Here is a 12,975-nt window from a genome sequence, read left to right as displayed (position 1 = left end):
TGAAAAAGCTGGCAGCCCATGGCTTGGACAGGGGTACTTTCTGCTGGATTAGGAACTGGCTGGAGGGCCAGGCCTAGAGGGTGGTGGTGAACGGTGCTGCATCCAGTTGGTGGCCGGTCAGCAGTGGTGTCCCCCAGGGATCAGTGTTGGGCCCAGTTCTGTTTAATATCTTTATCAATGATGTAGATGAGGGAATTGAGTCCGCCATTAGCAAATTTGCAGATGACACCAAGTTGGTGGGGGGAGTGTTAATCTGCTGGAAGGCAGGAGGGCTCTGCAGAGGGACCTGGATAGGTTGGAGAGTTGGGCTGATTCCAACGGGATGAGGTTCAATAAGACCAAGTGCCGCGTTCTGCACTTTGGCCACAACAACCCCCTGCAGCGCTACAGGCTGGGGGCAGAGTGGCTGGAGAGCAGCCAGGCAGAAAGGGACCTGGGAGTTTGGATTGACAGGAAGCTGAACGTGAGCCAGCAGTGTGCCCAGGTGGCCAAGAAGGCCAATGGCATCCTGGCCTGGATCAGGAAGCGTGTGGCCAACAGGCCCAGAGAAGTGATTCGTCCCTTGTACTCAGTGCTGGTGAGGCCACGCCTGGAGTACTGTGTGCAGTTCTGGGCCCCTCAGTTCAGGAAGGACATTGAGGTGCTGGAGCAGGTCCAGAGAAGAGCAACAAGTCTGGTGAAGGGACTTGAGCACAAGTCCTATGAGAAAACACTGAGGGAACTGGGGTTGTTCAGCCTGGAGAAGAGGAGGCTCAGGAGAGACCTCATCACTCTCTACAACTACCTGAAAGGAGGTTGTAGCTGGGTGGGTGTCGGTCTCTTCTCCCAGGCAACCAGCAGTAGAACGAGAGGGCATGGTCTTAAGCTCTGCCAGGGGAAGTTTAGGTTGGATATTAGGAAGAAATTTTTTACAGAGGGAGTAATCAGACGTTGGAATGGGCTGCCCAGGGAGGTGGTGGATTTACCATCCCTGGAGTTTTTAATATGCGACTGGATGTGGTACTTAGTGCCATGGTCTAGTAAGCACGACAATATTGGATCAAGAGTTGGACTTTATGATCTCGGATGTCTTTTCCAACCCAGTTGATTCTATGATTCTATGATTAAAGTCCCTTTTAAAATTGTATCCTTACTATTATCCTGTGACTGAAGCACTAATCAGTGAAACTGCTGTTTCTGAAACCAAGCCTCTGTATTCAGAGTATAATTTGATGTTTTGGAGCAATAGCCCCACACGGACTCATTATGTAGAAGAGTTAGCTTGTTAAATGGATGTACTGGAAAGGTCAATAGAAATAGAATTAAGGGGAATATTCTGTAGTTGGATTTTATCTTGTCAGGCTGTTTCATGTGCAGGGGGCAGTTTCACAGCAAGTCTATGGACTATGAAATCTCCGATCTCTTCTGCCTATTCCTTCCTAATTTATAGAGTAATTATATTGCAAATATGGAAAAGTTGATTTGTATAGCCCTTCTATGCAAATTAAGTGAAACCAGTAAGAGATGCTCACCTGCTCAATGTTTTTTCTTCCTTTTGTTGCTAGCTATTTTACATGGTTCCAGTCACCCTGTGTGTTGGTGTTATTAGTGCCTTCCAGCTATCAGCCTTCACTTTCCGGAAGAACTTGGTAGCCACTGTTCTCCTGCTGATACTCTTTGGGTATGTGATTGGAAATGCTACCGTGGAATTATAACTTCTAAGAAACAAACAGAAATCTTTAAACATAGTTTGCGCCTGCTGCTGGATGCATGGTTTTCTGTCTTTAGAAATAATTATGATTCAACAAAATATAGTGAGAAAACAAGCTGAAACAAGAGTTTGAAAGTTAAACTCAAAAAGTGGAGGGAGATTTGCTCGCAAGTTAAAAAAAAAAGCATTAAAAAATAAACGTACTAGAAATGTCTCAGAGAATACTCGGCCTTTATAACAGTCATTTACTATTAGAAATTGATTGTATATTATCTTCCAGAAAATGTGGGAATAATAACATAGGTCAGAATTTCAGTGCTTAGCTTTGAAGAATATCATCAAGAAGGTAAGAAATGGCTGTCTTTTATTACAGTTCTAACCATTTTCTGTAATTCAACATAGCTCCTGGAGTTTATATTTCCAATGAGAAGTCCTATGTGAAGTACCAGGCTGGTTGGAGCTTTGTCTCCAAATAGTACTGTGAGACTGGAAAGTTATACCATACTACCCACTTGCTTAGTTTCACATAAAAAAAAAAAAAAGACTTCTAAAAAGTGAAAATAACTCATTAAAGAGGGGATTGATATATCTATTAACACAAGGTTGTTGAGCCCTGGGTTCAATCAAACTAATGGTCTTTATTTTTTCCTACATACAGTCCAAAGTGATGTGAGAAATGCTGAGGGTTACTAGTTACAGGAAAAGGCTTCTGAGAAGTTCCTTCCTTATCTCAAGCAACTAGTTGTGACTATCCTTATTGGGGAAATGCTAATCTTACAAGACAGATGTTTAGATAATGAAGTATAACAAGTTCATGAGAGAATGATAGGGAAAGATAGTAGAAAGGACCTTCTGCAAGATCATGACATATTCTATCCCAGGAAGAGTCTCAGATAAATACTTCAAAAAACATCCTGATTTACTGTATTGCATCTTAAAACTGTTTTCAAGGTTTTGTGCCTCCAGTAACTCATTCTTTGGAAAACTGTTTTGGTATCCTCAAAACTGGATCTATTCTTTGAAATTCCAACCTGTGTTTATTCAGAACCATACTTCATAATTCTCCTTCATCAAACATCTTTTGCAAGCCCAAACAAGCCAAACCCTCTCTCGTAAAAGGCCTTCCAAATTCCCTGGATAATTCTATTTATAATTTTTCCTTATAACTCTAGTTTGAGCTCATTTCCTGGGCATGAATGGCCAGACTAGTATGAAATATTCTAGAGGTCATGATCAGAGGTCATGATCTTGTAAATAACTTGTATGAAACATCTAAGGTTAATATTTTTCTCCTCTCTGTATCGATCTCAGGTACCACTCTCACTTCCTTTGTTCTGCACTTTGATAAAGTGATTCCTTCAAATTACAGGCAAAAATTCTAATCAGCCTTATTGCAAAAAATTTACACTATTAAATCTCATCTTTTTCTTTTATTATCATTACAACTGTTGAATTCTTCTGGTGATCCAGTTGCTGTCACCCTAGTGAAGAATAAGCATCTATAGAAATCTTAGTCAAGCAGTAAGTGAAACATACAATACCGACGGAGATCTACTGAAAGCATGATGTTTTCTGTGCTGTTATATAGGCTTTGGTCCTGCCCACAGGGTACTACCAAGTGCCAATTATGCTGGCATTGTTTTAACCAAAATGTTGAGTTAAAGTTCGGATATTTCAGGAGAAATAAGCATTGACTGAAAAGCTGGACTGTCCTTTTTTGTTGACCGCTGATGTTCCTTAATCAGCCCAGTATAATCCCTCCTGTACTGATCAGCTTTGGCTGACATAACAGATACTGCAGTGATTTTTAACAAGAAGGTCTATGTATTCAATGTGTATTAACATGAATTAAAAATACAATAGCTGTCAGTTGTAAGTTTAACACATCTCAAGGACAATGATAAAATTCAGTTTCCAGTCTTCCTCTTCTACCCTTTACTTAGCCTAAAGACACAGTAAAGGTGATGAAGCCCATTGTGGTAGTTTTATCCTTCCCCAGTACTGCTCATGTAACTCTCATTCATCTACATGCCATCATGCATTGTTTTCCCTTTTACAATGTCTCTTCAATGTAAATTTGTGCAGAAGTTTTGATCTAGAATAAAGATAAAAATAGCTCTGTTATATAAAATACGTAAATGGTGTACCAGAAGGGGGTATGCTTGAAAGAGTAATCAGAAGCTTCCTAGTGTTCTACCTTAACAGTGATTTTCTTTAAAAATATAATGATCTCTTAAATAAACTGCATTTTTTTCTCTTTTAGATGATAGCAGATGTGTTTTATAGTCCAAACGCTTAAGCACTTTTGTCTAAAACGTTCTCTCTTTGATATTACAAAATAATAAATTGCAATTGAAGCTGAAGGAAAAGAGGATAGAAATGTAGGTGTGACTGGCAGCTACTTTGAAGGCTGCATTTGAACATTATATAACTTTAGTATTCTGCAAGTCTTACTCATTTCCTAGCAGCTATAAGCAAACAAATCAAATTTTGCTTTAATTTACAGCAGAGTAACAGCACTTTAAATCATGTCTCTTTCCTGAGCTGTTTCCAAGGATGGACTTGTATTTATGATATTGTAATTCAGAGCAACACTGAGAACAGTGATTTTGGTATGTGCATGAAGTGAACAAAAGATTGTGTTATTAAGACTGGCAACAGGACACTGAAAAGTATAGTGTAACCTTGAATACTTACAATATTCATTTGAGATCCAAACATTGAGTAATTTAACCTTTATTGTCCTGTAAACTGAGGATAACATCATTATTACTTCCCAGTTTGTTTCTTAAGGGAAAGGATTTTGACATTCTCCAATGCAAAAAGTTCATCTATAAAGTACAGAACACTGAATTCAAAAGGATCTTTCATGGCTTGTAATATAAAATGCTGTTTAATACAATGAAGAAGTCCATTCACAGATTTTTGGCTAGTTACTCTTGCATTGAGCTCACTATTAAAACAGTTATATTAATATTATATAAGAAGTATTTACATATACACTACATATATACTTATCATCATGCAATGTTATGCAATGGTACCTATACTCCTGCAGTCTATATACTGCTGGTTTGATAGATATGTCTTGTGCTATGTTGAATGGAAAATAAATTTCCTTTACATGACATGCATGCTCATCAGATTGCCTGGGCATTGTTTTAGTCTTTATAAAAGTCTCTTTATAAAAAATATAAATACTTCCTTTTGGATAGGCGTGATTTGACTTGTCAGAGAGAGAGAGGGTGTCTTCTCTCCTCATTTAAAGATTTGCATTGAAGGTAATGTAGCCATGGACATGCTGTCATATCCTCATTGTGCTATATTAACTGATAACCTGGTTTAGGTAATAGCATGGTCTGTAGGATATTTCAGTTCTCAGACATCACTGGCACAGTTCCAGTTCAAGGATTATTGTTTTTTTCTTCTTTTTTCCACCCTCTTTCTTTGCTCACTCCCTTCTTCCTCTTTCATTCTTTTTTTCTTTTTATGAAAGCTTCTAAGGAAACCTGACTGCTCAGGATTCATGGTTTAAGTATTTGATTTTAATTCTATCTCTATGTTAACGTACATGGGTTTGCAGTCATTCAGAAATCAGGATTGTGAGCTGTCTGAAATAGTAAAAGTAAATATCTGCAGTTGATATATGCAAAAATGGATCATATCTGCCCATCACATGGCAGTGTATATCTATGGAACCATAAGGTACTTTGATAAAGAAGATATATCCAAAGTTTGTCCTTTTTTTTTTTTTATCCATTGTTCAGAAGACTTGTTTGTATATCTTAAAAATAAGGAGTAAAAATTGTGGTTTTTTCTAGTGCGATAACTGACTTTTTTTTGGGAGGTAAGACAAAAAAATAAATTTTTTGACAATTTTTTTTCTTTAACTTTCAGATACGCAACTTTACCATGGATGTATCTTGTATCCAGATTTTTCTCAAGTTCAGATGTAGCTTTTATTTCTTATGTCTCCTTAAATTTTGTGTTTGGCCTGTGTACCATGCTGGTGACTCTCTTACCTCGTCTGTTAGCTATAATTTCCAAAGTGCAGGTCAGTATAAAATCCTTGATTTAACTTTTTCATAATTGAGACGTATGCACACACATACATGCATGGGTTTTTTTTGAGTTTGTATATATGTATGTTTACACATATGTACAGATAAGATTTTTCCAGCAGAAAAACATACTTTTTTTTAAACATTTATGATTTTTCTCTTCTGGTATACACTGCATTGCTTGTTACCATCTTGAATTTTGACTTCTCTATAACCAAAAAAAGCATACTGTAATAATGGGAAAATGTTTTTAATTGAAACTTTGACATTTTCTAGACCATTAAGTTGTAATTGGCACATAACGGGAGCTGTTCTGGTCCATTAAATAGATTATAAGCCTTGTAAAATGTGTTTGAATAATATTGACACAAGAGATAAGCCGCATATTCCTAGGATCAGTAATGCCCTGTATAAATAGTAATATGCATTCTCATTCCATATATGTAAATTTTCATTAGTTGTAATGGTATTTAAACAACTTGATGGAGAGGAGAACCCAAATGTGTATGAATCTTCATGCATGTACAGATCAAAAACTTGATGTTTGAAGTCAGATCTGGATTATGTGTCACTCAAGTTTGTCAGCAGATTTGTTGTTCATTTGGGTTTAAGTTGGTGATTTATATTTGATAGTATTCAAATACTAAAATTTTAAGAAAATAGAATGATCATGGCCACATGTTTTGATACTGTCTGTGAACCTCAACTAAGTTTAGAAACCCATCTCCCCAGGCGGTCTAAAATACAATAAGATATGAACCCTGCCCAGAAAATGGTTCACAGTATGCATTTTAGAAATCAGTTCACCTTGAGTGAGATTGAGATTTGAATGCTGTATCCAGTGTGCTTATTGTGCTGTTGGAAAAAACTAAATTTCTGGTTTTTTTGGTTGGTTTTCTTTTTTTTTTTTTTTGTTTTCTCTCCACCCATCCTTACTGCATCTTAATACAGAGTTTTCAGAACATCTACAATATCCTCAAATGGGCATTCATCATATTCCCACAATTCTGCTTAGGCCAAGGCTTAATAGAGCTTTCGTACAATCAGATCAAGTTTGACCTCACCAGTAACTTTGGAATAGATTCATATGTGAGCCCATTTGAGATGGATTTCCTGGGCTGGATTTTTGTGGAAATGGCTCTTCAGGGAACACTGCTACTTCTTTTACGTCTTTTCCTTCATTGGGATCTCCTCCAGAAGCAAAGGTGTGTTACCATTATTATTCTACTGTAGTGGAGATGGAACTGATTTTTACAGAAAGAAAATGGTGGGTTCCTTTGAACACCTGAAGGTGAATAATTTTGATAACATAGTGTACCTAAATTAATGGAAACTACAAAAAAAATACTTATAATAGTTGTTTCGCTCAAATTCTGATGAGAATTAATCACAAAGCTGTAAGGGATTGTAACCAGGGAACTAAGAGTTATTCAGAGTGCAGCAGTGACCAGTTTTCTATATGTGATTTATTATCATCTGTTTTAGGGGTCATTGTTCAATTAACAACATGGTCAGCCCATCAGAAGATGTTGATGTAGAAATGGAGCGACAGCGACTCTTTGGTGGAAGAACTGGTAATGATGTGCTACTTCTGTACAACCTCAGGAAATGTTATGGAGGTTTCAGTAAAAAGAACACAGCTGTGGAAAACATAAGCTTGGGAATACCAAAGGGAGAGGTAAAGAGGTCTTTTTGTTCCCTTGTGTAAAGTAACACTTCATTCTGAGCAATTGTTTGAACATCCTCAGTGTGTCTACTGTGAAAGATCTGTAGATAACAGTAGAACAACTTCAATTGGAGTAATTTCTGAAAATCAATTACTGGAGAAAAGTAGAAACTCTGATGGTGTTTAAGAAGCAACTGTTTGCTTATTTTTTGGGTTACAAATTCATCCGAGTCTTAATTTTTTCTTCTTGTCTTTATTAAGTTACTGTGTTATCAGCTAACACAAAAAATGAGTAGGTAGCACAACACCCCAATGTTCAAAGAGAAAGCAAAGAATATCTAATTCCGTTGTAAACTGTGGACTGAATCCTAAATTTGTTTCCATGCTGAAATCATCACGCTATATTTTAATATAGCATATAACATGCTAATACACTATTTTAATAAAATCAAATTTAGCATTAAACAGCATTTGAGTTTGTGTTTTGGGGGGTTTTCCATTATGTTCATCCTTATGGGAATTACAGATAATAATTTCAGAACTACTGAGCAGTTTCTTAGTTGCTAATAGCAAATTAGAAGATATGAGTAATTAGAGTATGACAGCCCAGGTCCAGTGACATCTGACTAGTTATTGATCAACTGTTGGGTAACTGAGCTAACCAGGAGGATATTAAAGCCTATCTATCAATAAGAAAGTTTATGAAACAAGTATTTCAAAAGTTATGAAGGGCTATGTGTAGACTTAATATGAATCCTGTGACAGCTGAAGCATAAATTCGTTGCAGATAGGGGCCTTAAATAAGCGTTCAGAGTGTGTCTCTTGGCTGTCTTGTATTTATTTACTTGTACTGAGTGAAGCACCTCATGAGAAGCTGAGAATTATTAACTCTATGGGCTGGTGATCAGGGCTCTCAAATAGGACCCGAGATCCTCAGGTACAAATGTAGTATTTACAAATAATATGGATAAATAATGCATTTAGTTACTGGGCAGGGTTTTAAGTGGAGGGCTATAATCCTAAATAAGTCACTTTTAGATATTAGGGGGTAATCAAAATATTATATATATGGGTTTTTTTTAAACTGATTTTCTGTGGGAAAGGGAGTTTACACATATGCTATATCTTTGTGCAGTATCTTACAGACATATGATATGAACTGAGAAAAGGGGAAACTGTTGAAGAATTAATATTACTTACTTTTTTCAGCATAGCAGATTAATTGCTCCTGCTCCTTGTTTTTGTTGGGTTTGTTTTGTTGGGTTTTTTTCCTATTTTTTTATCTCTGATAGTGTTTTGGACTCCTCGGAACAAATGGAGCTGGAAAAAGCACAACATTTAAGATGCTGACTGGAGATATCATCCCATCTGCAGGACGTGCTGTTATTCGGACTCCTACTGGGTAAATAACAAGAGTTTGATCAGAATAGTGCTAATTGATAATGCCAATGATTAAAGACTCAGCACATCTTCAGTCCTTTATACTGTACTCTAAGGACCTGTTTTGTTCCCTTTTAAATGTCTATTGCTTTGTTAAGTCTCTGCAGAAAAGCATTTTAGCATTATTTAATTCTGTTTGAATGCTCTGTTAATTGAGAACAAACTTGCATGGTAGCAAAAGAGTAGACTCTAAGAAGCCTTAACACACATCCTTTTAAAACTGTAAAAAAAAAAATCTTAACATACAGTATATTCAGATGCATGGACATATATCCCCCACGGTAGTGCTGCCCCGAAAGGTTTCCAGGCTTAGTCTGATGAGCAGTGCTTCAAGTGGGTACTTTTAAAATGTTTTCTTACACTTATGCACTTCAGAGACTGTAATTAATTACTTGATCAATATGCTATGTAATTAGGATAAGAAGCAGTGTTGGTGAGATTGAGGCTAACTTTGATGGAGTGATAAATGAATAATGGACTTTGGGTTAGATGTAACCAATATTTATCATTTTTCCCAACAAAATTGGAAGGGAAGTAAAGTTATTTTTTTTGGTCAGTAGTAAAATGTACATGTATATCTAAAAATGTATTTTGGGCTAGTTCAGTTTTAAAACTTCTCTTTTCCTAGATGATGTACATTTCAAAATATGTTTTTGGACAAGGAGAGGTCAAGGGTTTAAGAAATTTTTAAAAGAAGAATTTTTCAATTTCTAAAATGACAAGTTACTTTTGTTTAGAAATTCAGTGTTTTCATAGGTCAGTATTTTCTCACTTCTCTATGAAAATAATGATCAGCAAATTTAACTTCAAAGAGTAAATAGTTTCAGTCATTGCAAACTTCCATTTTATGAAAGTTTTACACTTATTTTGAAATGGACAGCATCACCACTACCAAACATAATTTTACTTCACTGTGTTTTGTCATGATCTTTTACAGCAAATCATCAAAAAATTGTTAATCATAAAGCAGGAATGATTTAGAAAAAAAAAAGGGATTTTAGGAAAATTATTCTTAGAAAAAGAAATTATGTGAGTGAACCTTTACAAGGATTAGAGAGAATTTTAGATGGTTGTTTTCATTCATAATTTCCCAGAACAGAAGACAGAACTTTTCAGATATGAAGCAACAACAACTATAACAAAAGTGATTAAAAATTAGATAAAAATCAATATTTGATATTCTTTGGCACTGGTGGAAGGCTTTATACTGGGATATGATGGAGGTCTGAGGAGGATTTGAGATTTAGAAAAATAAAATTATCTGTAATAATTTCTTTTTATAAAATGTTGCCATCATGGCAGTATTTAAGCTCCCAGGTTTTGTTTAGATTTTGAGAAGTATTTTACTGTAGATTTTAATGGGATTTGTGGTTGGTCCCACATGTGCATTTATGAATCGCATATGGCTTTTTCTGTACAACATGGTACCAGGTCTGTATTTGGGCAAATGATGTGATCTGGTGTGACAATTCTAAAATTTTAACATCCACTTGAAAGCAGGTATAAAGTTATAAGAATATAATTCATCATCACATATATTGGCACTTACACTGCTGACTGTTTGCATAATTTATTTTGTTAGAACCCGTAAGATTATTTAAAAAAAAAAACACCTTATAAAACAATTTAACAATGCTTGTATTCCTCTTATCAGTCTTGTTATTTACCTGTGACTAAACAGATAAAAATCCTTCTGAGGTCAACTTTAATGTGCTACTGGCACTTGACAATAGGTTAAACACTCTCCCTGGACATTATGTGTGCCAGTTTCATTTTTCCATACTGTTTTTATAAATCCAACATGAAATCATATATTAAGATACAATGTTATTTACCATATACTAAAATATAGGTAATGGAATTTGACACATTTAGAAGGCCTGAGAGAAAGCCTAAGACAGTTGCATTTCAGTGTACAAAATATCCTTGACAACATTAATTATGACTCTGTATTATGGTGGTGTCAATCAAGTTTATGGATTATTTTTTTTTGTTTGAAGTGGCTGAAGTGAGTGTAAAACCCATATTCCCAAGTTTTCAAAATTTAGCACTAACTCAAAAAGGCAAGAGCAAGAGCTGTTGTTACACAGTAGCTAAACTTGAGGAAACAAGCAACTTTGAGGCTATGAGAAGAAATTTATGTCACTCCTGACTTTATTCCTTGCAGCATATTTTGTTAAGTGCTGTTGAACAGATCGTGGTCACTGTGTTGCTGTACAACTGAAATTCACTAGTGGACAAGTTTGTTGGCTCTCCCATAGCTGAGATGGTAACCACAAGGTCTGGAGTACCCTTCTTCAGCAGTTGAATGACTGAAGCTACTCATCCCAGGGACTTTTAGGTGGACTATTCACATTTAGGCCTCAGATAAATGAAAGAAGGGGAATGTTACAGTAAGAAGTCTTCTCCTTTTCTTACTCTTGTAGTGTACTCAAAAGTCTGATGTTCTTGGCACAGAGGGGACAGTGAGCTGAAGAAAGCAGTTGTTGGTCACAGCTACAGAAAATTTGCTGGTCAGCAGATCTGGACTTCTTAGTTTAAAATTTACATCATGAAGGAGTTTCCATAAAGACATTACCTCTGACGGGTATTTCTGATGAATAATTGGGCAGCAGCTTAGATCTAGATCCCCACTCTTTTGGGTTTGAATGGAAAGAACACAACTTTTGTCCCGTGTGATCCTGAGAGGATCAGATACTGTAATCTAATGGATCCTTCCAAGAATCATAGAATGGTTTGGGTTGGAAGGCACCCTAAAGATCATCTAGTTCCAAGCCCCTTGCCATGGGCAGGGACACCTTCCACTAGACCAGCTTAATCAAAACCCTATCCAACCTGGCCTTAAACACTTACAGGGATGGGGCTCCACAACTTTTCTGGACAACCCGTTTAAGTACCTCACCACCCTCACAGTAAAGAATTTCTTCCTATCTAAACTAAACCTACCTTCATGATCAAATAAGTAAATGAGTATGCAAAATTATTATTATAAATATTGGAGACTTGACTGGTTTAAATCCATGCAGAAAATCTTTGATTCATAACAGTTCCCATTTCCTTGAATAACTATGCTTGAAAGTTCCTCGTTTAAAAACCAACCAACCAACCAACCAACATATAAACAGAAAACCCAAACAAACCCATATGTACCTTTTCCTGATTGCTGTTGTAACCACTTAACTGAATTTTAAATTAAGTCAGAAGTGTCTTTTTGAGGCAGGTGCACTGAAAACAGCCTTGAATTTCATTTATTTATTGAATTTTTTATTTAACAGCTATTGCTCCTTTGAACAACATGATGACTAGAAATGGAGGATGAGCTTAGTCAAAGGTACATGTTGAATGCAAGGTAGAATTTTTGGAAAGTCAACCTAAAACTTTGGAAGTGCATGGGATTGCATAGAAAGAGCCTTGCACACTGAAAATCAATTTGAGTTGAGAAGTCCTGCTAGGTTCTCAAAGAAAATTGAAAAAATATACTTTTTAGAAGCAACTGTCTTTTAAGAGCAGATTCACAACATCTGCAAGTACTTTTAAAAGATTTATTGGCCTCTAGGTTGGTTGTTTGCTGGGTGTTTAATACCACTAAAATAACCCAAGGAGCATTTTCCTAAAATCTGCGAGAAAACTGTCTCTAAGCTTTTTCATAACAAAAACTTAGTAAAATACATAAAAGCTAGATGTTATGTAACAGTTTTCAGTATCACTAGGTTCATAAGACAGGGTGTTATTAAGTGGGAATGTTTATTAAACACTAGAGCCAGCTTCATCTTTTCTGCAAATCAGTGTTTCCTGGCATTCTTCTTGATGGGGACAGGCTTTAGCGGAAGGGAAGGCTTCTGATCTGCTTTCATCATGATTTTCTCTTTCTGATACATTACAAATTAAGTAGACATTTTAAATGCACTATGTGTCTAAATTTTGTATTTCATTATTTATGTGGCAAATGCACATTTACATTGTACAAACTGAGCAGTATATCAAAAAACTGTTTGTTTGGTTGGTTTTTTTTAATTTTCATATCCCTCTGGATAAATGGTGAGAATCTTTTTAGGCAACTTACAACATTTGCAAACCCATTCTGGCTGCAACTGTTATGAGACAAAGTCTCATAACAT

The 12,975-nt window shown here is 36.1% G+C and overlaps 1 protein-coding gene across 1 annotated transcript in view; it reads left to right on the top strand.

Annotated features, from left to right (window-relative positions):
• Positions 1–12,975, top strand: part of ABCA13 (ATP binding cassette subfamily A member 13) — a 161,419-nt gene that overhangs the window by 108,532 nt on the left and 39,912 nt on the right. The window contains exons 41-45 of the mRNA XM_027743247.2: positions 1,545–1,660; positions 5,588–5,744; positions 6,703–6,956; positions 7,237–7,429; positions 8,710–8,819. Coding sequence (XP_027599048.2) covers positions 1,545–1,660; positions 5,588–5,744; positions 6,703–6,956; positions 7,237–7,429; positions 8,710–8,819 — 830 coding nt within the window. The remainder of the gene's footprint in view (positions 1–1,544; positions 1,661–5,587; positions 5,745–6,702; positions 6,957–7,236; positions 7,430–8,709; positions 8,820–12,975) is intronic.

This window comes from Pipra filicauda, unplaced genomic scaffold, assembly GCF_003945595.2.
Source record: "Pipra filicauda isolate LSUMZ 115617 unplaced genomic scaffold, ASM394559v2 scaffold130_size2058158_pilon, whole genome shotgun sequence".
Classification (NCBI taxonomy): domain Eukaryota; kingdom Metazoa; phylum Chordata; class Aves; order Passeriformes; family Pipridae; genus Pipra; species Pipra filicauda.
Note: the sequence above shows the minus strand (reverse complement) of the source record. Positions and strands in the feature narration are given on the sequence as shown.